Here is a 27,375-nt window from a genome sequence, read left to right on the forward strand (position 1 = left end):
CTTTTACATGAAACCTCTTCTAGTGTGAGTTGTCTTCTCTCAAGCAAAATGATTTCTTGGTGGCCATGATTGCTAAGCCCAAAACTTTCTCATACTTAGAAATGAATTATTTCATTATGTTATAGAGCCCTAAGGATGTGAGGAGAAGTCTCTCTATATATACACAATGTATGTATGTATGAACGTGTGTGTAGATATAAATCTTTATGTTTTACAATCTCTCTCTCTCTCTCTCTCTCTCTCTCTCTCTCTCTCTCTCTCTCTCTATCTATCTATCTATCTATCTATCTATCTATCTATCTATCTATCTATATATACATCTCTCTCTCTATACGTATGTATGTATGTATATATATTAAAAATATAGCGATAGGCATTGATACGTGTGTGTGTGTGTGTGTGAGTGGGTGGCTCTAGGTCTGTAATATATAACTTTTAGGATTTTAATAGTATGTGGTGATGTGTGGGTATTAAAAAAAAAAAAGGGATATGTTTTAATTGTTAGGAAATATATATTTTCTACGAACCCCCTAAAACATTATTAAGGTTGATATATGGTTGGATTGGAGCCCATGGTAGTCCAAGAGCAAATGGTAGACCAAGAGTCCAAGTGTGGTAGATGCAAAAACAAATCATTGCGCCAAATGATGCTTTGAGCTGTGCTGATGCTTTGGCAACTTAGCATACTTAAATTTGTGCATCAAAAACACCAATTTTTTCCTTATAAAATTTAAAAGCGGCTGCAAAGAAACCTAAAAACACCCAGGAGCAGTTTTAAATGTATTTACAATAGTTGGGAAATATTGCACTTGGGAGCACCAAAATAGTATTACACAAACTTTTGCATCATGTATCTATTGCAGTTGGAAAAAATTACAATTCGAAGGACCAATAAAGTTTTGCATAACCTTATACATCTTGGAAGTTATCATATATATTATGAGTGAAATATTACAACCTTGGAGCACCAAAAATGGGTAAGCCAGAAAATGTGCTTGACAATCAACTTACAGCAACCCAAAATAGGCATTGAAGCCATGAAAATGATGTGGAAAGTTACATGGACAGGTAGCAAAGGCCATTACAAAAACTTGAAACATCTAATACCTAAAACTCATCTTTCACTTTAATCAAAGGTGAGAAATTTTCTATTGCACCGACAATTTGGAAGAGCGCTTGATTGCCCTCCCTCTCAGTCTCAAGGCGTGCTTGACCAACCTGTACCCCTTCCTCCAACTCTTCTCGTGTCCCAAAACAACTCCATGGGTGACCATGAATTAGCATTTTGTTGGATTTAGGGAGATGCCATCACATGAGGTAGAAAAGAGGAATAATCGTTATACAAATTTACAAATGCTTGTTTTTTACCTCTCGTGTTTCCTAATCTGTTTTCGGCCACCCAGACTTGTTAGATATCTTTTTGAACCCTACAAAAAAGCACATAGCACGTCTTCTTCCCTTGATGAGACAAAAGGGTAACAAAACAACAAATACCTTTTCAATGGCTAATGGCTATTTTTTACCTTGATTATTCTATTTGTTTTCTTGATCGAACTTCTTTTGACTTAACCTTTCTTCATTTGACGAGTAGCATGTCACATTGCTTCTACATGGAAAACCTTGAGAACTCAAAAATACATTGCTCAATTACTATGTTCACAACTAATTTAACATGGACACCTCTGTAATATAACATTATAATTTACTTCTCGGGAGTTTTTTTAATTAATGGTGGTGTTACGGAGGGACAAAAAACTCTACCTTGTTCATTTCAAACTCCACATTTTGCTTATGCATGCATGCAAGTCAACCATCAACATGAGGCACTTCATCTACAATAGCACATATTGATTCTAGTGATGTACATCCATCACATGTATGCATGGATCACTTGAAGAGGGTAAGGGAGTTTCTTAGGATGACGAGTACAAATAAGGCTTTGAACAAATCAAGGCTATGCTCTCTTCCTCCCCTATCCTTCAGAATAAGGATTGGTCCAAAAATCTCTTCAATCTTGGTTTTAAAATTCAAATTCTTGTAGGAATTCTTTTGCAACAAGGAGAGGACACGTTCATGTAACCAATCATGTATGCTTCAACACTGGGTAAGTAAAAAGAAAAGTGCATAGAGTGGCAAAATCAAAAGGCAATAATTTCCAAGTCGAAACTTCAACTACTAGGTCAAGCCTAACAAAATATGAAGAGAGGAGAGGAGAAGAGTGGATATGAGGAGAGAGGGCACAACTAGAGAGGACACCACAAATGATTTAATGTACACTAGATTTAGTTGAAAATGTAGAATATATGCAAACCCTTTTAGAATTAGGGTTAGGGCATCTAACCCTTTCCTTTATAGAACTCTATTGAGTTAGTGCTATGCTCATATGATCACATGATGTTGATCATGGTTTCTCAACCCCTTCCCTCAAGATCAACATCATGAAGTAGGCCTTCTCTCAAGATGATAATTCTAGGGAATCAAAGAAGGACTAAGCATTACATTCCATCACACCCCTTTAATGGAAATGTCCTTCCTCTGCCACATTAAACCAAGAGCTTGTTGGTGTTTCTTGAAAAGCTCTTTACCGAGTGTTTGGTAAAGATGTCTACAACGTTCTCTTTGCTATCACAATGTTGTAGTGTGATGTCATCAAGTAACACTGTTTCTTTGATGAAGTCTTCTCTGACATCAATGTGCTTTGTCTTGGAGTGATATACTGGATTAGTGTCCAATGCTTGAGCCAATTGATTATCATAGTATATTGTTGTTAGCTTTGATTCATCAAAGTAATCTATTTTTGACGATAGTCTTCTGAGCCATATAACCTCACATGCACTTGTAGTGAGTGCTCTATATTCTACTTCAATGGAAGACAAAGAAACAGTTGGATATTTGTTTGACAACCATGATATAGCACCTTGACCAAGGAAAAATGCATATCCATGTGTCAATCTCCTAGTCTCATGATCTTTGGCATAGTCACTGTCATAGTATCCATGCAACCTTGGATGAGTTCCTCTCTATTCTATTCCAAACTATCTTGTACCTCTGATGTATCTCAAGACCCTTTTGGCTATATTCTAAAGAGACTATTTTGGATTTGCCATAAACTATGCTAGTGAACTTATTGCCATGTGATAGTAAGATATATAAGAGATATGATGAGTTGCTGATAGTACATGTTATTGATGGTAGGATTTTTTGAATATTTAGTAAGTTTCAAACTCTGTTCCATGGGAGTGGCTGCAATATTACAATTTGCCATATGAAACTTCTTCAGGAGACTGTCAACATATTTGAGCTGACTCATGAAGGTGCTGTCTGAGTCTCTCTAGAACTCAATACCAAGACAATAGTGCATAAGTCCAAGATCTTTCATGTCGAACTGTACAGATAAGTCTTGTTTTAATTTCTTGATGAAGCTATCCTTGCTTTCAATCAGATTATCTACGTACAAAAGAACAATAGTAATGTCTTCCCCTTGAACTTTGTGGTAGAGAGTATTATTTGCATTGGATTTTATGTATCCCAGATTAGCAAAATACTTGTCGATTCTATGGTATCAACTTCTGGGTGCTTGGCTTTAAGTCGTAGGGACTTCTCTTGACATGGCAAACTTGATTCTCTTTGCCTGATTCAACATAACCTACTGGTTGTTGCATGTAGACTTCCTCGCCTAGGTAACCATTGAGAAAAGCATTCTTGACATCTAGCTGGTACACATTCCATTTGCTGCTGAGTGTTGCTAATGATATCAATAACCGTATGGAATCCATCTTTGCTCCTAGAGCATGTCTTATCATAGTCTTGACCATATTGCTGTGCAAATCCTTTTGCAACTAGTCTGGATTTGTATCTTTCAATGCTTCCATATGGATTGTACTTCACTTTGTATACCCATTCATTTGGCCTCCTTTCGTGGTGGAAGGTCGCATAATTCCCAAGTGTTGTTCTTGTACAAAGCTTTCATTTCTTCATTCATAGTAGTTTGCCATTTTGGCTTGTCAACTACATCTTTGAAGTGCACTAGCTCTTCTGTAGCCATGATGGTACTCATAGGAACATAATTGGTGGTTTCAACCTGAATTGCTTTGCCTTTCTGAGCATATGTCAATCTGGCAAGTGGTCTGCTTTCCCTAGTAGACTGTCTGAGTTATTGTGGCTCTTTCAGGGTGCTTCTGGCAATTCTTACTCTTCTTCATCCACCTTTTCTATAGATGACTGAGTAATTGGTGCGTCTATCTCTTGTGTATTTGAGGTTTTCCATTATGATTCGTCATCAAAGATTACATCTCTAGAGATAATGGCCTTTTGGTTGATGGGATCATACAGCTTGTATGCTTTGTTTTCTTCATTGTTGTAGCCAACCATGATGCATTTACGTGACTTCGTCATGTATGTGGCTCTGACAAGCATCCATTACAAAGATTTGATTTAGTTGTCAGACCATTTATGTTGTGTATAATAACCTGTCAAGTGCTGTATGCATTGACTTTCATTACCTTCATTCCCACAACCATCCCTCATCTTTACTGCTTCTTGGATGGTGTCTAAAAGATGATACAAATTGCAAGTTTGTGGTGCTCATTTCTTCACCTACTTTTTTGACCACTCTCTTCAACATGTCATCCACAGTGGAAGCACTATCTACCCATCTAGCCTTTTGCTTGATATTTTCCTCATCTTTCGATTGGATTCCCCCTTCTTCCTTTGGTAGGTTTGCTTGAACTTCATTTTGGTATGAGCTGAATCTCAAGGTTCAATAGAACTTAATTTCTGTTTGTTGGTATTTATTCTCTTTTCCTTGGTTCTAACTATCGTAAATTTTTTCCCCTTATCATGAAGTTATTTGACACTCTTGAGCAAAGGCCTACCCAAAAGTAATGGATAGGCATTCTCTTCCATGTCTATAAAGACTAGGCTCACTATGTAATGGACTCCCCCTATTGTAGTTACATAAAAAATCATTCGATGGTCTACTATTCATACTTGGGAAGGAGATGGCTTCATATTGTTAAGCTTCAACCTTTTGAACAGAAATCTTCTCAGAGATAATGTTAAGTCCTGATCCTCCATCCACAATGACCCCTTGTATGTTTTGCTTCTTTATTTTGGCTAGACTCTTTGAGATAATGTTAACTCTTTCTCCTCCATCCACAATGACCCCTTGTACGTTTTACTTCTTTATTTTAATCGTAATGACAAGTACTTCCTTATCTACCACAAGGTTGTTCGTCACAAGATTGATGACCAATGATTCAATCATAGGTGTACTTTCTTTCTGGCCTGGTGTGAACATGGTAGTTTGGGGTCACATGTGACAGCTCATCCAATGTCAAGCTTGGCTTCAGACCTTTGGACATTTACCAAGACTTTTTTTTCATGATTATCTCCTTGACCTTGTTTGGATCTTGGCTATGTGCAATACTTATCCTAGGGCAACTTTGCTCGTATTGGATTCTATTAGGAGCCTTCCCTTCAGTTCCTTGGCTATTTTTGATGCCACCTCAATTTGTTCCTTCCGGTTGATGTCTTTTCCTTTTAGTTGTGTCTTTTCTATGCTTGTTGTCAGTCCGTTAGATTAGGTCACTACATTGGCATCTCATGTTCTAGGGTTAGAAATCAATCTGCATTCCACATCCAAGTCTACTTCCTTTCTTTCTAAGTTCTTGAAGAGGATTCTGATGTGTTCCTACCATAACTTGCACTCGGTCGCTTCACATGGCCCTCTTCTTCATGAAAGTAACATCTGACCTTTACTTTGTCTTTATCTTGGTCTCCATCTGGTCTTTGATCTCCTCGACCTCTTGGTCCATAGCCTCTTCCTTGGTTTGTATAAGGTGGTTTGTCATCTATTAGCTGCTGTGCTTCTTGGGTGACCTGGTTGATGTCAACTATCTGCTCATTATTGTATCATCATTCTGAACTAACATAGCCATGCTTAACACAAGATTCACAATATCTATGGTATAGTATTCCTTTCTATGAGACTAATTGTCACACTACTTCTTGCTAGCTACCGGTCTTCCTCAAATGCATGGCTCTTATAGTGCCCTTTTTAGTTGGGTGGTTAGTGATTACTTCTTGTCTAGGGTGATTTATCCCTCAATTATCCTCTGCTTTTCTCTCCTTGGCCTTCTTCTTTTGCTTGTTCTTGACTGCGCCACTTTTCTCTACAGTAATAGCTCTATCAAGGAGTTTGCAATTTGTTGTTAGATTGACTATTTCCAATGAACGAAGATCCAAGTATGCATCATTTTGTTATTGGGTGGATTGGGTTTTGACATCTTCCTCGTTGATCTCTTAACAAAGCCGAAGGCTTCTAATATGTGATTTGAATCCTAAAAAATGTTTAATGGAAACTGATTAAAACACCTTTGTGCCATCCTCACCACCATGCAAGGGAAGTAGTTCATGTACTTATCCTTATTTGTACACCCATTCATGATGCACACTCAAAGAAAACTCTACAAGTGGTTATACAAGTCTTCATCTTTTGCTCCAAGTTCAAAGTCATGGAATTTCACCTTTATTGTTTGGGATCCTTTTTCTTGGTGCCTTAATGTCAAGGATCTCCTCAACTGTGTCATCTCTAGCTTTATGCACTCTTTTCTCTTGGGCACCATCCTTTGATTGAGGCTTTTGCATTAAGGATTCTCATGCCATGGCTTCTTGGCTCCTTTTTTTTCCTTGATTCATGGTGTGTCTTCGCTCTGGCTTTATCTTACATCCTACCTTCCTCATAGCTTGGCTCGTGCATTGACTCCTCATCGAATTATGCATGCCTCAACTCTTAGCTTCATCTGCCTTCTTTTGGACTTGCATGGCACTCTCAATTGGATAGCATGTCTTGATTTGGGTCTTGATGTCCTTTGCATTTGTATGGCCTTTCTCTTAGCTTGGCTTATCCAACGGCTCCTCAGAATCTTTACTTTTGAGGTGTACATCACAAAGGTATCATTTGTGTTTCTAGACAACCTTGCTCGTAGCTTGGCTTGTTCAGCGGATCCTCCTAGAAGTAATCAAAATCTTTTTTTTTTGTAGATGATACCTTGGGGTCTTCACCACAGAGCAATCCTGAGGTTGCTGTAGGTTCGGGTTCCTTGGTGTGCCTTGGTGAAAATAGGGGGTTGATCCATAGTCAGAAGATGCGTCTTCTTTTTGGGTCAATACTCCTTGTACCTCATGTTCTCCAATGTCGGATGCCACCCTCTACTCCCATTTTAGTTCAATGCTACTCTTCTACTTAGTTAACCTTGCCAATTCTTTTTGCCTCAAAAAAGGTACTCCTCTCACATGGTAGCATAGCTTGTTGATGATTGTCAAATCTCATCTCAGACATCTCTTATGAATTCAAGTGTTTTGATGATGTCTTGCTCGCACTCTTTTGTCTAGACCCCTATAGATGCATAGGTTTTGAGAAGACATAGACTGATACCCGCAACACTTAATTGTAAATAGGATATACTCCAATTAGCTGGCAGAAGTCAAAATGAATCCTCATTCAGTCTCACTGACTGTGCTCTCATGCCAAGGGGCTTCTAATTCTAGCCTTTCTTAAATGCCTAGTAGCTCATCCAACCTACTTCTAACCTGAGGTGAATTTCAACTACTAGTATTTGAAAGAGTTTATAACCTAAAATACATGGCTACTTTCCCTTGTGAAAATTGATTATCATGACCTTAGTGTTGTCAATGTTGCCGTGTAGCTCATGAAAAGGGAAAAAAAGATTAGGCTCCTCCATCAAGGTCTACATTTTATTAAAGCCTAGCACCTCATCTGTGTATAATAATAGATAGAGTGCTTGTTTGCCCTAGTATACTGATGTGAGCATTGTCAAACCTTTAATGCTTTTGTCAAATGTATCCCTTGTGAAATGTTGTTCATATAATGAGACTCTATAGTTGCAAATCTAAGAACTAGTTCCTCTAATCAATCAATACATATTCCAAGCATAGTGGGAGAGGTTCGACAGCCCTATTTGACTACACTAATGTCATTAGAAAATTTTTAAATAGTGTGTTTCCCAAGAATATTTTACATTTGACTTTGCTCATAAATTCTAAAGGCTATCCCAATGTCAGCATTGCCTTCCAAAAACCTACAAAATAACATATCAAAAAAATTTCATGGAGCCAACTTTTCCCAATACCTACTTCTAATCTAGAGTGCCATTCAAGCTCAATTGCAATTTATTGCACTAGCCCAGTTATTGCACAAGCCCAGTTATTTTCTTAAGCAATATGTAATCTGAGTCTAAATTTGGATGAAGTGCTCCAAGGGACATAAATCTAATACACATACGTGCACTACTTTGTTTGTAAAGCATGTATAGTCCTATGTCTCTCCATCTAGGGATACCATTTATGATTATGATGTATGCAGTAGACATCCTAGCTACTACTGTTGCTTTAATTCATGTGATGGATCTATGGGTGTGTGATTTTGTTTGTGTGGCCTTAGGATCTTATCCCAAGGGGGGAGGTTACTATGTCTTTTATTCCCATTAGTGGGTGCCTATATAAGCATTTAGGGCTCCCATGATTATGGTGTATGTGTATTGTTTATAATGTACAATGTCCATCCAAATCTTTGAAGCCATGAACTTGGATGAAGAGAAATGAGGGCCATATGTAGGCTACCTCTACATCCAACTGACATCATAGATGACCTCATACCAAAGGCCACCAAGCTCCTAGAATCTCTCCCCTATCCTCTAGGAGCATCTAGCTCCACCTAACACACCTAACTGCCCCTCTAGCACACACATAGGATCACAAGTGTGCCTATGGAGAGGCAGGACATTGACAAACCCCAACAGAGTGTCCCCATAACGTACATGCATTAGGCACAAGACTGGCCAGTTAGCTTCTCAAACCCTTCGAAAAGGGTGATACAAAATCGCTCAAATGAGAATAGTCCTGCTCGATGTTTTGTGGATTGGCCCTACAAAAGAGAGGAAACATACCATTTTTCAAATAACTAGTTAGAGGAAGAAGGAGTTTAAAGAAGCAACTTCTCAAAGGGATTGGATTGAGGAGACAAGCATAAGCCTACAAACAAGGAGAAAGCATAAGCCTATAAACAAGCAAAGTAGTAAAAGCATACCAACCAATCATGCTTATATCCACCACAATTGATACCTCCTCTCCAATTGGCATGCATGCCCAAGGATGTCAACCATCCAAGTGTAGTGCTCAATAGTTGGAGGGATGCCAGTCTTTGATCATGGCCTCAAAGTACTCTTGGCTCTGGGCACTAGACCTATGTGATTGTAAGTAATAAGAATGCTAAGGAATGTAATTGCATTTGGCTTCATGCTTGTAACTCTCATTCTCTTAAGCATATGGAAAATCATAAATGACTTCAGTTTCTCCTAGCTGGAAATATCCTATGATTAGAATGCTAAGTTATGTAACCACATTTGGCTTCATGCCTACTATTCTCATTCTCTCAAGGATATGATGGTAAATGATTTCAGTTTCTCCTAGCATTTGTGCATTCTAGGAGTCAAAAACTTCCCATGCTTTTGCAAGCAAACCAAATTTGGCATATTAACCAAGGTACTTCTAACAAAAAAATCTACTTCCAAATTCTTTCTAGAATCAGTGCTTCATTTTTGAGTCCATGTTCAGCATATCCTGCAAGTGGCATTGCAATCTTCCTCATCAAATATCAAGTCATCCAATGGGACTAATCATGAGAATCACCAAGGTGCCTGGGGAACACTAGCCAGGCAACCCTTCTGGTCTTTAGGAGCAGCGGTAAGTAGGGCCATGAGAAGTGGCCTTGCAATCTTCCTTGGCAAATATCAATTCATCCAATGGGAGCAATCATGAGAAGCAACAAGGCACTGACAGACATTAGCATGGCAACCCTTTCTAGTCTTTAGGAGCAGCAGCATGGAGGCACCCTTGTACACATTATGCAGCAGTTAAAGCACCCCAAGGGACTCATCAAATGATATGATAGGGCCACTTGACTTCATAGCCAATATGTGGCAGCAGTTGAAGTATCCCAAGGGGGGTTGATATCATGGGATAATTTAAAGTTGCCTTCCCTGATAATATGTATGCAATAATAGTGGATATCAAGATCAGGGGAAATGAGTTAGCATAAAATTTAGAATGAGGTATAGAGAATTGCAAAAGTAGACCGATTTGAAAACTTTCCCACTAGATCACCCTTACCTTTCATGAAGGAAAGGGTAGAGCTAGGGTTGTTGCCAACAAAAGCTAGAGAACTAGAACCAATTCTAGCTGCTAAACTATTGCTGCCCGCCAAAGAACTAGAACCACTTCCCACGGCTAAACTATTGTCTCACTATTGTTGCCTTACCGCTTCTATTATAGGAATTCAGCAGATCAAGGCTTGGTTCTTCTCCAATTCTCGGGTCCCTAAAGCTAAATACATGGACAGTTCTCTTGTCACTAGGTGAAAAGGAAATGTTGTACATTTCTACTCTGGCAGCCTAACCTATTCATTTAGAATAAATTATGACGATTAATATTGCACAATTTGACGGAATGAAAATGAAAGCAGTCGTAATTTGATATATATGATGATGACTGCTGTAGAATCCCAACTATCTAATTAGTTCTTACCTTTTGCAAACGAGTTCCATCAAGAGAGTCATGTAGATACGAATAAGGGTGCCCTTATAGTAGCTGGCGGTTGCAAAAAGGTGTCCATCCATTGTCAGGGCAAAGCATGCTAGATGTGACTCGTGTGCTAGGATAAACTTGGTCTTCTTGAGACAATAATGCTCCACCCTCATGTATCCATTATGTAATCCTAGGCAAGCAAATACGGTGAAATTCGATGCTGCAGATAAAGCCTAGAGGCCATGGGGATTGGCGATGGTTTTAATTTAGGTCAGCAAAGTTGTACACATAGATTTTATGCACCAATACCACGATGATCCTGTCTCGAAGCAATCGAACCGCTCTTACCTTAGACCGGAACGAGAGTTCACCAATACAATGGTTTTGATGATCATCCCAAATTATCACCAGGGCCACCTCCAACTATAGCCCGGATGTTGCACCGGAAGAGCATCTCCACCATCCCTATTCCACCATTGTGGAATCTCTTTGAAAAGTCTCCTTGAATGGGTTGCAATTTTAAATCGTGAACCCTTTGCTAGTCTTGCAAGCGAAGCAACCATAATTTTGATTGAACGAGAGAGAAAGCAGATTGCTTTCCAAAGTGCAAGAATGGAATTTGGAGCGGTTGGGGGAAGGCGGATCTACTTCATTGGGCAAAGAAGACACGGGAGGGGAATTATAAAAGCTGTAGACAACATAGATGGAAAAAGTAGGAATAGAAGAGGAAGTTATACGGGAATAAAATTTTAGTATAATTGAATTTAAAATAAAGACACGTGGCTCAATGAGAGGCCAGAGTTTCATTTCATCCCACAATGCTACCTGCCTAAACAAAATTTTAGTATAATTGAATTTAAAATAAAAACACATGGCTCAATGAGAGGCCAGAGTTTCATTTCATCCCACAATGCTACCTTCCTAACGACCACTTTGATGTAAAGATGATGAAAAAGCGTAGCAAGATTGACACAAAGGGTTCATCTTATAGCAAGGGAGGTTGCTTACACTCCACTCAACATTCTCACATGATAGCTGAGGACCTAGACCACTTCGATTAAAAGAAAAACCATAACCACTTAACGGTGTTGCCTTATGCTTTTGTCAAACCTTGGCCCCGTTGTGTTGTTCACAAATAAGGAGGCATGGGTGCAAAGATGACACGACGAAAAGCTCACAACTCGAGTTCTTAGGGGAACTCTAAACTAATAAATTATAATATGAATGTCATACAACGGGATTTAAACAACACTTACACGTTGCCTTCGTGAGGACAAAATGAAAGTAAGATGCTTGCATGCGGTGCTAATAATATGAATTGCCCTACTAGAGATGCTTGCGATTCAGCTTCAAGCTATAATTTGAGAATTGACATGTTCTGCTTCTTTCCCGATAGAAGGCGCTGTGCGGTATGCACACCTGCAACTGTTTCCACAGACTTGCAAAACGGACCGGGCATGCGAAAGTGAAAGGAGGCAAACTTATGGCCAGAAGCTGAAGACGTAGATGTTTCGGGACTCCTCGGAGTAGAAGAGCCCAGGATTCTGGGCATAGCAGGCTGCAGGCTTTCCTCAAGTTGCTTCGACAAGGCGACCAGTTCGAATAAGTCGAAGAGAGTACTGTCATATTCGGACTTCCTGTGTGGTTGATTTGAGAAGCTCAAACGATTCGGTTGGAGCTCAACCGAATTACGCCTCGCTTCCTGCTCTCTCGATCGCCTGCGGTCTCTCTTTGTTTCGGCCTCGATTTTGAAACGCGAAGGCCGCGAGCGCCCTGTTGCGTCGTCGCGGAGAGCTATTGCCTCCGCTTTGCTGCCTTTGGCAACCGAGGTCTCGCCGTGTTCATACCATGCCCACGCTGCAGCCTGGGTGTGCACTCTAGATTGCTCAGGCTTGGGTTCCTTGTGGAATTTTGGCATGGGGCTGGATGAATTGTGCGACTAAGAGAAACACGCGTCTTGGGCTAGAGCATCAAACAGAGGGGAAACACGCGTCTTGGGCTACAGCATCAAACAGAGGGGAGGGGGTGTTTTACTTGAGAGCATGAGCGGCGGGGAGACTGTACAAGGACGTGTGTGGTGTGCAGGAAGCGACCGGGATACGATAAACGCGACACGTGGCGCGATGCTCACTCTCGCCTTAATCCCATTTTCTTGGCGCCAACGACCACAACGAACGCAAACTATCATTGCCTTCCCGGCTGACAGCCCTAAATTACGAGTTACGATAGGAGTCCATAATTTTAGTCCAACCCATGAATTTCACTTCACAAAATGTATCCTTCTCACGTAGATGTTGACTTTGAAGGCTGAAAATTCTCTAGCAATACCTCATCAAGGTTAAGATTTTTGGCTTGCCCCCGGGTAGCCTTAGCAATGATGCAATTTGGGCAAACCAGAAATTAGGCATTGTTAGAATTTTTAGAAGTACATTTTTCCTATTGGACAATATGTTGATATGTGGCTTCTCTTTTTCATTGGACTTGATTCTAGACTTTAAAGTGATTGACTCTCTCTCTCTCTCTCTCTCCCCCCTTCTTTATCTTCTCAAGTCTTCCTACACACCATCTCCACCTTTTCTTCCTTCCCCCCCTGCCCCCCCTCCTCTCTCTCTCTCTCTCTCCCCTTATCTCCTGGAGTCTTCCTCCACACCATTTCAAGTGGATTCCTTTTTGTTTTCTTTTTTTATCTTGGGCAAGCCTTATGAATGATTAAATATCATTCACCTTGTTCTTTCGTGGACCTCATTGTACAACAAGACAAAAAATCCCTTATTAAGATTCTTCGAGATGATGTGCCAGTCATGCCAAGCTTTTCTCCTCCTTTGGATCACGAACCAAGCTACTCAAATGTGCAGCTCATCTAGCTAAAGCAAGTTGTTGCAATCGGCTCTTGATTCCCTCAGGTTCCCCAAGTTGGTGCTCGTCTACCACTTAAAGACTTCGAACAAGGAATTCCAAAGGTACCATGGCTTCCAAACCAAATTCCATTCTAAAAGGGGTCAACTTTGTGGTTACCTTGTACATTGGCCAATAGGCCAAGAGTGTGGTCTACACCCTTCATGTCTGTATAGTGCCATGCAAACACATCTTTGTATTCGACCAACAATTTCCTGAGTTATTCTTTGAATGTACTATTGAGGCCAGTGCTTCCCAGCACTGTTTTGGAGTTATCATGGTCTCCAAGATTCATTTCTTCTAGATCATCTTCTTTTACTCTTGCACTTCTTTTCATATGCTCGTCAAACTGTGTTTCTACTTCAATGATGGCCTGCATACTTGTTTTGTTGTTGTCCTTTGACGTACCTTCCTCATTGTCTGATTCTTTTGCTAACACCTATTTCATTAATTTTGGACTGATGCACTGTCCAAAGTCGTTTTGTGAGATAATTTTGTATAACTTGGTGTCTCAATCCTATTGATGCGATGCTACTGGGTTGGTAGATCAATTATAGGTGCCTTATCTTTTATTTATCTAGACAACTTAGATGTTGCTTGTTTCCATTCCTTCCAATCAATGTCCTTGGATTGTGACAGGCCCTTCTCGGAACTAGTCACTGGTCCCTAAGATCGAGTGACTACATTAGCATCCAACGAGTAAGGCGTCTCAGCCAAGATTGCTCCATTCAAGATCAATATCCCTTCTCTCTGCATTCCCTTGTCATTTCACCTTTACTTTTGCCTTGCTTTTACCTTTCCCTTTTATCATTCTGTTATTGGGCATCTATAATTGGGCTTGGTATCTTGTGCTACCTGGTGGACATCTAGAGGGAAATTTTTTCCATGCTTAACAATCAAAATCATCATGTCTAAACATCATCCTCACCGTGCATCCTTTTTTAAGACACTTACTATACCATTTTTTGTATGGACCATGTTTACCCCAAACACCCTTTTGAGCTTGAAATTTAGCTTGTCTTTTCTTAGATGAGGTATGTTCTTTGCCGCTCTCCTCCTCTTCTTGGGTTTGGACTTAGTTATACGACTTCTTTCTATGGATACTCCTCGGTGTTGAGATATCGAGCTCCACTCGTGATATGCTCGGGTGACCGTTGTGCATTTATGTCACCGACTTGTTAGCTGCAGATGCGGTTGGTACACCGCCCATGAATAATAGCTGGATGACAGCTATCCTCATATACTCTAGTTCGTGGCTCAGTTAGTATGTCACCTTAGTTAGCTGAGTTTGGTTTGAGACCCACATATAGGGTTCTTCTATTTCTTTGTACTAGAGTTCTTTTGGCTTTCACAACTAAGAAGAGGAAAATTGTTTTCAGCCTCCAACTTTGTGTGTATTCCCCCATTGTGTATGTGAGAAACCCGCAAGTGAGACTCCTTCCTTCTCTCCCACTATCTTCACATGGTATCAGAGCCTAGTTCGTGGTAAGGAGCTCAAGAAAGCAAACCAAGTTCGCAGTATCCTGGTAAGAGGACCAGTGTTGCTTTCCTTTTTCGAGTTTGGGAGCAAATCTCTGCAGGTAGCATAGCCTGAAAGTGCAAAGAGTACATTGTCTCAGGTTGAGACACCCTTCACGGTGCTCTCCCTCTTTCGAGGCCCATTTTAGAGGTGGAAGTTCTCCGCAAGCATTGAGAAAAAGGCCCTGTTTTTGCTGTGCGACCACTGCTCTGTAGATCGGTGAAAAGTTACCGCAGAAATTGCATCAGATGCCTGTGTGCAGAGATATTGGGAGTTACAGAATCATCCTTGTCGCCTGTTGGTGCGAAATCGTCACTAGGAAGTGACTGTGTGGTCGAATACCACTTTTGTCAGTTTTGTAGATTTGCCCTTGTGAGGTAGAAGCTGTGTTTTTTGCAGTGATAGAATATTTTGTAGTGTTCTGTAATGGCATCTGATTCTCTTTCACAGGTTGTCACTGAAAGCTTGACAAGAACAACTTCCAAGCATGGAAGTTTAGAATGACGAATTTCCTTATGGGAAAAGGCTATTGGGAGTTCATTACAGGAAATGAAGAAGAACCAGTTCTTCCTAATGTTCCCAATCAACAGGAAATGCAGGCATTTAAAGGATGGCATGAGAGAGCCAAAAAAGTTATGTACTGGCTGTCTATCGATATTTCAGATTCTATGATTGTGCATATTCAGGATGCAAGTATGCCAAAGGAGGCATGGGATACTTTGGCAAAAATGTACAGCACAAATACGTAAGCCAGGAAAATGCAGCTCAAGCAGGAGTTGCACAATGTGCAGAGAGAAAATATGAGCATCAATGACTACCACATGAAGGTGAAGAAAATTGCAGATGCACTTGCTTCCATTGGGTCACCAGTGGAAGATGATGATTTAGTTTCTGTGACCTTGAATGGTCTAGGAAAGGATTATGCACAGTTTCGGACATCCATTGCCGTCCGTGAAAAATTTCCTGATTTTTAGGAGTTGTTTGCTCTTCTAATTTCTGAAGAGTAGAGAAATGGTGGTGCATCTTCTTCAGGAGGAACTTCAAAAGAAACTGTCTTCTACTCAAATGCTGGAAGAGGTAGAGGCAGAGGTAGAGCAGGCTGATTTGGAGGCCATGGTAGAAATTAGAATATGTAGCAAACTCAAGAAAACCAGTCCTATGGAGGAGGACGTGGTAACTCTAGAGGCAGGAGGAGCCAAAGAGGTCGTGGTGGATGGCAAAGAGGCCAAAATACAAACAACAATGTTGAATGCTACTACTGTGGTAAAATGGGTCATATGGCTAAAGACTACTATAAAAAGCAGAATGACATCATGAATGGAAAATTGCAGCAAGGGAATTATGCATCTTCTAGTAGACAGGGTGATGGTGCAGCACATGACCAATTCTGTGACAAGTGCAAAAGAAGGCAATGATGTGTGGTATGTTGACTCAGGTGCATCAAACCACATGACAGGTCATGCAGAATGGATACAGGAGATGTAAGGAAAATTGAAAACCCAGGATTTGTGGAGACTGGTGATGATACTGCACATCCTATTGTGCAAATTGGTAAAATTCCTTTGTCTATGCAGGATGGGAAAAAGAAATATCTGTCTGATGTATTTCATGTCTCGAATATCACCAAGAACTTGGTTTCTGTTGGTCAAATGGTTGAGCAGGGCTTGCAGGTCAGATTTAATCCTCATGGATGCTTTGTTGAGGATATGAAAAATAACGGTCGCTTGATAGCAAAAGGAAAGAAGAAGGGCAGGATGTTTACATTGGATGCGGACATGCCTGAATTGAGTGCAACAATGTTTGCACATGGGACCGGTGTAGTTACAGATATTGATATCTGGCATAAACACATTGGTCAAGTTAATTCACAGCGACTTAAATCAATACAGGCCCAAAATATTATTGTAGGATTGCCTAAATTCAAGGTTGCAGAAATGCATAAGGTATGTGAAGCCTGTCAATTTGGAAAACAGGCAAGGAAACCATTTCCTAGACATGTTCAAGACAGTGGAAGCCATCCACTCTGATGTGTGGACTACTAAAGCTGCATCTATTGGAGGCTGTCATTATTTTGTCACTTTTATTGATGACTACAGCAGAAAAGTTTGAGTGTATTTTATGAAAAAGAAAAGTAAAGTGTTTGGGCATTTCAAAGCTTTTAAAGCTATGGTTGAAAAAGAAACAGGCCTACAAATAAAATGCCTAAGGTCAGATGGAGGGGGAGAGTACCTCTCAAATGAGTTTGTAAGGTTCTTGCAGGAGAATGGCATAAAGCAGCAATATTCATGCAGTCATACCCCACAGCAAAATAGACTTGCAGAAAGGAAAAATAAGCATATTGGAGAGGTATCTCGGGCCATGCTAAATGAAAAAGACCTACCAGATTATTATTGGGCTGAAGCAGTTGCTATAGCAGTTTACATAATGAACAGGGCTCCCATTGCAGCAATACATGGCATGACACCAGAGGAGATGTATACTGGTAGGAAACCAGATATTTCTCATTTGAAAATTTTTGGTTGCATTGCCTATGTTCATGTGCCAGCAATACATGGCATGACACCAGAGGAGATGTATACTGGTAGGAAACCAGATATTTCTCATTTGAAAATTTTTGGTTGCATTGCCTATGTTCATGTGCCAGATGAGTTGAGGTCCAAGTTGGATCCAAAAGCTGAGAAGTGCATCTTTATTGGTTAGAAAGGGTATAGATGCTATAACCCTTCTACTCATAAGTTTACAGTGAGCAGATATGTTTTTGATGAGATGAGCAGCTGGTATAAGCCAGTAAATGTGATTGATGATGTAGATGCACAAAATGGTAATGCTGCACAGAATTCATAGCAGTAATCACAAAATATTAGTGGACCTGCAGTGTCCTCTAGCAGTGGTTCACATACTTCGCCATGGACAGGTAGATTGAGATCAAGAGAATCACCTCAAAGCAATGCAGATAGTGGTATGCAGGTATCACGAAAAGGAAAAGAGAAGGTAGATCAGCCCATGTTTGATGTGAATGTAGGTCACTCTTATGTGGATGGTGAATCTAGTGGCTCAGAACAGAGCATTGATGATGAGTTGAGTATTCCTTCTGTTGTTACACCTGGAGTAAGGAAGATCAGGGATGTTTTGAGAGCACCTAGAAGTGAGCCTATTTTGCGCAGGTCTACCAGAGCTAGGTATCTTGTGGATAGGCTGAAATATGATGGATTTACAGCCATTCACTATGCCTATATGGTCAAAGTGATACAAGAACCAGAACCCACTTCTTTTGAACAAGCCATGGGAAAAGAAAATGGGAAAAAGCCATGGATGAAGAAATGGATGCCTTGGAAGAAAATGCTACATGGGAAGTGGTGCCTTTGCCCAAAGACAAGAATGCAATTGGCTATAAGTGGGTTTATAAGGTGAAGCACAATGCAGATGGTTCTGTGAACAGATACAAGCAAGATTACTTGTCAAGGGGTATGCATAGACATATGGCATTGATTATGAAGAAACATTCAGTCCAGTTGCAAGGATGGCAATCGTAAGAGCAGTCATTGCTATGGCTACATCGAAGGGATGGTCTTTACATCAGATGGATGTAAAGAATGCCTTCTTGCATGGTGATTTGCAATAAGAGGACTTTATGGAGTAGCCACCAGGTTATGTTCATGCTGTTCATCCCGAGTTTGTTTGCAGGGAGGTTGAAGAAAGCCTTGTATGGCTTGAAGTAAGCACCTAGAGCATGGTCTGACAAGATAGGACAGTATCTTGTCACTATTGGCTTTCAGATTTCCAAGGCAGATTTCTCACTTTATGTGAGAAAAGCAGAGACAGGTATTATGCTGCTTGTCATTTATGTTGATGATTTGATCATCACAGGTGATAGTGATGAAGATATCCTTCATGTGAAAATGCTATTGAAGCAGAGGTTTGAGATGAAGGATTTGGGAGAGCTGCGTTATTTCTTGGGCATTGAGGTGACTAGATCACCAAGTGGGATACGGCTCTTGCAGAGGCAGTATGGATTGGACATGCTGTCCAAATATGGGATGACAAGCTATAAACCTATTTCAGTTCCTTTGGAGCAGAATGTGAAGCTGAGCACAGATGCAGGTGAGCTTCTAGAAGACCCTACTATGTACAAGCGCATAGTAGGAAGTTTTGATTTATATGACTATTACTAGGCCAGATTTGAGCTATGCTGTTGGATTGGTAAGTCAGTTTATGCAGGCTCTAAGGAAACTGCATTTGGATGTGGCTAGACGCATACTCAGGTATGTGAAGTCCACATTGTTGTATGGACTATTTTATGAGACTGGGGTTCATATACAGTTGCATGGGATACACTGATGCTGATTGGGCTGGTAGTATTTCTGTTAGATGATCTACCAGTGGATATGTGTTCTCTTTTGAGAGTGTTGCAGTCACTTGGAGCAGCAAGAAATAGCCTACAGTTGCCTTGTCGAGCATAGAAGCTGAGTACAGGGGTGCAACAATGGCTGCATGTGAGGTAGCTTGGTTGCATAAGCTACTTTATGATATGCATCAGTCTACAGATGGGCCAGTTGTCATTTATTGTGACAACATGAGCAGTATACACTTGGCAAATAACCCAGCCTATCATGCTAGAACAAAGCACATTGAGGTGCATTATCACTATGTGTGGGAGAAGGTTTTACTAGGTCTTCTTGATCTAGCTTATGTCAGCACAGAGGATTAGGTAGTTGACATATTCACGAAGGCATTGGGTGCAGAGAAGTTGCGTAAGTTCATAGACCTACTTGGTGTGCAGGAATTGGGATTGAGCTCGAGGGGAAGTGTTGAGATATCGAGCTCCATTCATGATATGCCAGGGGGACCATTGTGCATTTATGTCACCGACTTGTTAACTGCAGTTGTGGTTGGTACACCGCCCATGAATAATAGCTGGATGACAATTATCCTTATGTACTCTAGTTCGTGGCTCAGTTAGTATGCCACCTTAGTTAGCTAAGTTTGGTTTGAGACCCACATATAGGGTTCTTCTATTTCTTTGTACTAGAGTTCTTTTGGCTTTCACAACTAAGAAGAGGAAAACTATTTTCAGCCTCCACCTTTGTGTGTATTCCCCCATTGTGTATGTGAGAAAGCTGCAAGTGAGACTCCTTCCTTCTCTCCTACTATCTTCACACTCGGTACAATAGCTCTTCATAAATCTTTGTTGGGTTGACAATATCTGAGGAATGTAAATCCACTTATGCAACCTGTAGGCAACCAATCACATAGAGACTTGTCATCTAGTGTGCCTCCAGTGTGTTCTTAGCTGATTAATGAGGACCCACCATCTACAAGACAAAATCCTAGATGGACTCATTCTTTTTCTGCTTTAATTTACTAAGCTGGTGCAGATGTCATTCTCCTATCTAAACTGCCTAAGAAAAACCTTGAACATGTGCTACTAGCCTGTGAAGTATCCAATTGAAAATTGATTAAACCATCATTGGCTAGTCTTGACTATGGTACAAGGACCTTAGTCACGACTCTATTAATGTGGCTAATTCAGTGCAAATGCTACAAGGATCTTCTTCCTCAATACCCTTGAAGTCCCAGAACTTCACCTTGATGGGTTGTGCACATTTTGGTTTGGTGATCACTGGCCTAGGGCTCCTCAAGCACAGTCATTGCTTCTCAAATTGGCAAGGACCCAATTGAACATTGATTAAACCATTATTGGCTAGTCTTAACTATGATACAAGGAAGTAATTCATATACTCCTCCTTGTTCATGTCTCTATTAATTAGGCTGATTTAGTGATGAAAACTCTACAAGTGGTCAAGTAAGGATCTTCTTCCTCAATACCCTTGAAGTCCTAGAACTTCAAAATTTGGTTTGGTGATCACTGGCCTATGGCTCCTCAAGCACAATCATTCCTTCTCAAATTGGCAAGGATCCCAAACTCGAGTTCTTGCATCTCAATGGCCACAGTGGACCTTGTGGATGTTAGGTTGCTGGACATACCCGTGTGCTCATCTCCTCTAGTATATCCATCAGTTAGACACACCTTCTACCAACCAAACCTAGTCTTGTCACTACACTTGGCCCAGTTGGCATGTTCCATCCTTGGCTCACCTCCTGCACCATCTCCATTACACGTGCAAGTCTTTTTTGTTTTCATTCTAGTTTTAAGGCTCTCCTGGCCTCTAGACTCGATGCATGCCTTTCAGGAAACATCCATGATCGTGGCTTAGCTCATGAACAAATTCATTGGATAACTCAAAATCTTGGCTTTTGGTGGACAAATGCTCAAAATCTTCATGCACCCCCCTCAAGGACTCTCCCATGATGAGCTCCTTGAGATGGCAAGCTGAGAGACTAGTTTGGTTTTGGTATTGGTGTCATGGATGTTTTTATTGAAGCGATGCTTATATATTAATATAAAATCTTGGCAAAAGTTTTCAAGCTCATTTTTAGGTTTCACAATATTGGTAGAATGTAGTACCTTTTTTATGTTTTTTCTTTCGAATTTTGAAGGAAAAAATGTAAATGCTATCGAAACTTTAAATTTTTTTGTATAAAAGTTTCAAATCCTGGTGAATGTTTCAAACATTTATTTTTATTAGGCCATACAAACTTTCGATGCAAATATAAAAGTTTAGCTTCTTAATGAAACTAACTTGAAAAAATCATCCATGATTGGTGTAGTAGTCACATGCCATCTTCCCATGTGCATGGCTAGGCCTCCTCCATCCTCGAGATCTCCACTACCAAGTGCCCTCTACTACTCCCACTCATTGTCATTAACCACCTATCCTTGGTTTCGATGCCATCCTAGTTTCTAAATATGGGTTTTACCACTCTTTTTATCTCAAATCAGGTGTTCTTCCCACCTGGTTGTTTTTCTAGTGTCTCTCTAAGCATGTGTTAGACAGTTATCAGGCCTGGTCGAGTTGCAAGATGTTGGTGTATTCCTAGACCTATAAGCTGGTCATGTAGCCATGCTATAACGTGAGCCTTTGAGCATGTTGAGTCTCCAGCCATGAGAGTGCTTGGATCAACCTCTAAACATGCTTAGACTTTAGCCTCTGAGTTACATAGGGTGCACAGTTTGATGACCATCATTGTCATGTTCTGCTCTTGGTTCCATTCCAATAGTCCCTCACCTTAGACCGTCATTATCATCTTCTGTTCTTGGTTCCACCATTCCAGTAGTCTTTCACCTTGCCTTCATGGGGGGGTGTTGGAATATGAAGCCAAAGTGAGTCAAAAATGAGTGTACTAGTGGTTTTATAGTCTATTGAGTCCTAGACATGCCACTTGTCATATTGGGAGACATCCCATAGACATCGTGACTTTTTGGAGTCTAGTAGTACACTATATATTGTTGTTCTTGTCTATTACCCAATATATCAATCAACACCAAGCTACTCTCAGGTAGTCAGGTTTGATTTACAAACATGTGGGCTAAAGGTGTAAAGGCTTTTGCTTCTCAATACATGTTGTTCTTATCATTCTTCTCATGGCTTGATGATGACTCCACGTAGTTGAACTACTGGTTCTTTAATCTCCAATCTTCTTATGTCTCAACTTCTTGCATTGGTGACACTTTGGTTTGTTCTTCAATCTGCACTCACTTTGATAGTGACTCATCCTTCCACAATGGTAATACTTTGTTGATGTTTTACTGAACAATGCTTGTTCTTCATTATTGATGTGGCATGTTGATGTAGATGTCGATGTTGATGCCTTCAACTCTCTTTCTTTTTCAAGAAGAGAGGATACACATTCCTCAAAATTTGGATTTGGAAGGTTCTTTAAAGTGGTTGTCAGTGCCCCATGTAAGCACCCAAGGGAGGATTTGATCTTGTAACTCACATATGACCACCTTGCAATAGCCAATGGATCATGGCACCAAGGGGAGGTGTTGAGATATGGTGCCATGTGCACATATTAGAGGCTAAGGTATGGTATAGGAATGTATTAAAGTAGCCACCTTAGGATGTGGAACATGATGTGAAGATGTGGATCGAGGGCATGCACAATGAGGGATGTGGATCAAAGGATCCCATGTCAAGTGTTAAATATTCTAAGGGCTCTCTATATATAATAAGCCTATCATGTATTGTTGATTACATACACATTGCAATAGATTGAGTGTTGTGTACCTTGTGTCTCTCTCATGGTGTTATGATCCTCCTTGATCCCTCACTTTAAAAGCCTTAACAAGTGGCATTCAAGGGAGAGGGAGGTAGGAAATTTGAGTAAATGGACACACTATAGTAGATCATGCATGCACACACATGCATACACATGCGCACCTGCGTGCACATACACACACACACACACACACCGTACACACATTAATTTTGCTTTATAATTTATCTCACTGTCTCACACACACACACACACACACACACACACACACACACACACACATTTTCACTCACTAACTTTTGTCCCCTTTTGATGCCCCCCCCCTCTTTTTATCCTTCTTAACCCAAATTTTTTTACTTAACTTATTTCCCCTCTTTTTTGTAACTTAACCTCTAATTTGTATTCCTTTCTATCTTCTGCACAGTAAACTTTCTTTTAGCTCTCTTACACTCACCCTCCTACCAAAAGTTATTCCCGAGTCCTAAACTCCCACTCTAACATTGTTGAATTTTGGGTGGCAGAACCTCATCACTCAATTTGTTACACTGGACCAGTCGTAGAGTCTCTAGTCCCACCAAAGGGCTCCAGTCAGTTACCAAGGACTCACACCATTCGATGTGCAACTCCTTAAAATAGAGCGGCAAAGATCCAGCACTGCTCAGTTTCTCACAATGTAGAGACTGTACTCTCAAATTTTTCAAATTTGGTATCTTACCTACAACAGTTCTGAACTTATAACAGTTCACCAAGCATAGATCCTCTAGTTCTTCCCACAGATTCACGTAGGGTTCTACCATTTTCCAGACCGTAGGCCCCAGAACGTGCAACGCCTTCAGGTTGGGTACAATACTTGAAGCAATTGTCGATGCAGAGCCGCTCCACGCATGGATTAAACTGTTTAAATCTTTGAAACGGTTGCGAGCCCGCTCCTGTTCAAATTCGCTGACTATGACAGCGGCGGGCTCGGCATTTGTCAGGGCCACAACCATTTCCCTCGATTTGACGAGTTTTGGAAGTACAAATTCTTCCCATACCAGTAGGTTTTTTAAAGATTTCTCACACCCTTTGATTTCCAGCTCCTTCAGATTACGAAGATCGGCTGAAATGCTTGGGAGACGGTCACAATCCCTCACTCGAAGAATCTCAAATCCAACCCCAGTACAAGTTAACTAAGCCGTTCCAAGGAACTGCACCCTGCGACATGCAGCTCCTTCAATTGTTGGGCAAAACCTTCGACAGATTTGAAGGCGCCACAATCAATCAACTGTAGACGCTCTAATGAACCTAGAAGCAGAGAGGGTATCCTTTCCAAGGACTTGCATCGCTCAAACTCAACCTCCTTTAGCTTGGGAAATCGCCCTACAAAGCTGACGTCCTGCTCACAATCTGTCACACGTAGAATCCCCAATTCAGGAACAGCCCACAAATCAATATTTCCTTCCAAGGACATGCATCGCTCAAACTCCACCACCTTCAGCTTGGGCAAAAGACCTTAAATGCGAGTGAATTGGAAACAATCCCTCACTCATAGAATCTCCAGTTCATCCCCTGAGCTGGGATCACGTGGCTTTTCCATGGAAATGCTCTCCAAGGCAATGCACCTTTCGACTTGCAGTTCCTTCAAATCGTGGGGCAGACGATCACTTTCTTTCAAAGCTTCAAAATTCAACAGCTGAAACCTAGCGAGAGTGTCCAGATCTGGTAACTTCTTTGCTGAGCTGCATCCTTCCAGTCGGAGATTGAGACCTTTATTGTTGTGCATGACATATCGCTCATCTACCTCATCTACTTCCATTGCATAGCTTTAATCAGGCCACTTTGATATCCGCAGCGTCTCATCATCAACCATGGAACCCTCCAATTTCCCCAAATTGCCTTTTTCGAGCCTAGAGAGGATAGACGGTGCAAATTGGTCAGCTGATAGTTCGGTTGTCCCCAAATTCGGAAGATTATTGATCGGGATCTCTGCCGTTGATGGCAAGGTGCATTTTATCAATCTGAGTTCCTGCAACGCCGTTAACCTGCTCAAGCCGCTAAAATTCTGTTGAAGATCCACATAACACAACTCCAACTTTTCCAAAACTGGTAGCGAATCAAAACGGAATAACCTTCCTGAAGACACACAAGTGATGACTTTTAGTTCTGGCATGTGGCCCAACCTTGGTAGCTCTTCGAGCGAAAGATTATCTGCAAGAACAAGGTGCTTCAATTGAGAGCAGCTCGTGAGCTCCAAAGTAGATTTTAAACCAGTTGCCGTGTTTTTGTTTCCCTCCCTCCCCAAATCAGTTGCTCTTAGCACAAGCGTTTGCAGAGCTGTTAGACTTCCAATATCCCACTTCCTACATCTACATCCCTCTACTACCAACCGTCCCAGGTTCTCTGCTGCGTCCATCAGTCCCTCCTTCACTCCCTTCACTTTAACTGGCGGCCAGCCTGAATATTTCAGCTCTAAAATCCGTAGAGACGTCATGCCTTGCGCGCTAACTTGCCACAATGCTTCACCACCATGATTATCTTCTCACGGCCCCCAATCAACCATGACAATCTTGACATTCCTGCACCCGCGCTACTTGCTCGATTTTGTCAGCCATTTCTTAGCTTCTTTTGACGACAGAACGATCCTCTGCATCTTACTCCACTAATATAAAGATTGTGGATCTTCAGTTTCTTCTGAGGACCTTCAAATTCCAAGAGACCTGCTTTCTGTAGCTTAACTAGCTACAACAGCAAGGACGCCCACAATCAGTAATTAAGTCCGTCTTTTAAAAAAAAAATGTCAATTGATGTGGACTTACTTTAGCACTCGTTAAGCTCGGATCTCATAGACTAGGCTCAACCAATCTACAGCGTCAGCGAAGTTGGCATCGTTTACAGATACACACAAACACAAGGCCACGTCCAAAAAGATTTGCCTCGAAAGATCATCAATTAGACTAGACTTGTAGCTGCTCTTGATAGCCTGCCAAACCAGTTCTTCGGCATCACCTGGGTAGTAACGTCCAAGCAATTTAGAAAGGTGATTCACCACCTAGGGCTTTCAGCAGAAGAGGGTTATAATTATCCTTGAACCGAGATGCTCATACTACATTTTGAGCAATCTCGTATGCGTGGCTGGGCAACTTTGATAGATCCTGTTCAGAATAGAAAGACAGCATGTCAAGAGCAGCCTCTTCATTCACGCTGGGTACGTGCATCAGACAGCTCGACGACTTACAACCCCTAGTCTGCGGAGTAAAGATTCACTACGTGCTGTGACCAGTACTTTGCTGCGTGTAGATCCACCTTGGAAAATACTGCGAATGAGACGTTGAACGAGTCGTGTTCCCAAACACTATCAATGGCAAGGAAAAACTCATGATGACTCATGTTCTTTTCGAAAAGGGTGATAACCTGCGTAAGACACCGAGATATCAATTGCTCTCTCACAGCAAGGACATACCACCGTACCGACTCTCGTCTTCTGAAGTTACGAAGCCGTTTCAAAACTACGTTAGTTGGCAATATGTGGAAAGCGCAAGTCAGATGGCGTGCGATGAAGCAAAAAATTAAGGGGCCTTCCAAACAAACTGTTCAATACAACTGCAGAATTAGGAAGGAGTAAGTACCTGATCAATATTTCGTATCCTCCCAAGAGGAGAGAGATCCGAGTCGCTTGTTGGCTTTCGTAGACAGTTCCATGAGTCACGATTTGCCCTCATAACCGTGCCAGTAATGATTAGCCATGCTCTTGCATAGCGTGGTTTTGCCACTTTTCCCTGTGCCGTACATACTAACTACGCAAACCCCTTCAGCATTAAATCTGCTGTCGATTGCCTGCAAAGGCGCGCAATCAAAACCAAGAGAAAGGGTCTCTTCTCCAGTTCTCATTCGAAAAAAAAGGGAACGGCGAGTCCTCACCTTGCGCAGGAAATTAAGACCTTGCACACATGACTCGTCGTAAGAAAGTTCAGGAGGAACTCGTTTGCAAACCACTGACACTATACCCTGTCGGTATTCCAACTCGCTTCTGCCTGTAAAAGACAGACCAGTGTAGTTCGCGAGCCTCTTTAATGCATCTGCACACTTGTCAGGGTAATAGTCATGTCAGAGTGATTGACTACACATTATCATCATCATCATCATCATCCTCATCATCATCCTTATCAAGTCATCAAGGTGGATGAGACAACGGAAGCATGAAGTCGGTGATAGAGTGTTTAGCTGCTTGTGGGCGTGGTCTTGTGTCGTCTCTAGGTCAT

The 27,375-nt window shown here is 41.2% G+C and overlaps 1 protein-coding gene and 1 long non-coding RNA gene across 3 annotated transcripts; both read right to left on the bottom strand.

Moving 5' to 3' along the window:
• Positions 1-23,674: 23,674 nt before the first annotated feature.
• On the bottom strand, positions 23,675-26,153 carry LOC147880814 (uncharacterized). Its single transcript, XM_087370977.1, has 2 exons — positions 25,933-26,153; positions 23,675-25,855 (listed from the first exon to the last, which is right to left on the bottom strand). The coding sequence occupies exon 2, from the start codon at positions 25,605-25,607 to the stop codon at positions 24,942-24,944; it is 666 nt and encodes a 221-aa protein (XP_087227103.1). The 5' UTR covers positions 25,608-25,855; positions 25,933-26,153; the 3' UTR covers positions 23,675-24,941.
• Positions 26,154-26,162: 9 nt separating this feature from the next.
• LOC147880815 (uncharacterized) lies at positions 26,163-27,165 on the bottom strand. 2 transcript variants are annotated; one of them, XR_015540574.1, is made up of 4 exons: positions 27,035-27,165; positions 26,743-26,950; positions 26,420-26,527; positions 26,163-26,268 (listed from the first exon to the last, which is right to left on the bottom strand). It is a non-coding gene; the product is annotated as an uncharacterized LOC147880815 (long non-coding RNA). The 2 variants fall into 2 exon arrangements; XR_015540573.1 differs by having other exon boundaries at positions 26,163-26,527.
• Positions 27,166-27,375: the final 210 nt, after the last annotated feature.

Source organism: Dipteris shenzhenensis, chromosome 32 (genome assembly GCF_047967505.1).
Source record: "Dipteris shenzhenensis isolate YYH24624 ecotype China chromosome 32, Dip_SZ_1.0, whole genome shotgun sequence".
Lineage (NCBI taxonomy): Eukaryota > Viridiplantae > Streptophyta > Polypodiopsida > Gleicheniales > Dipteridaceae > Dipteris > Dipteris shenzhenensis.

What these genes read in the sequence shown, in the direction of transcription:
- LOC147880814 (XM_087370977.1), bottom strand. Translation starts at nt 25,607, where the DNA reads ATGACGTCTCTACGGATTTTAGAGCTGAAATATTCAGGCTGGCCGCCA.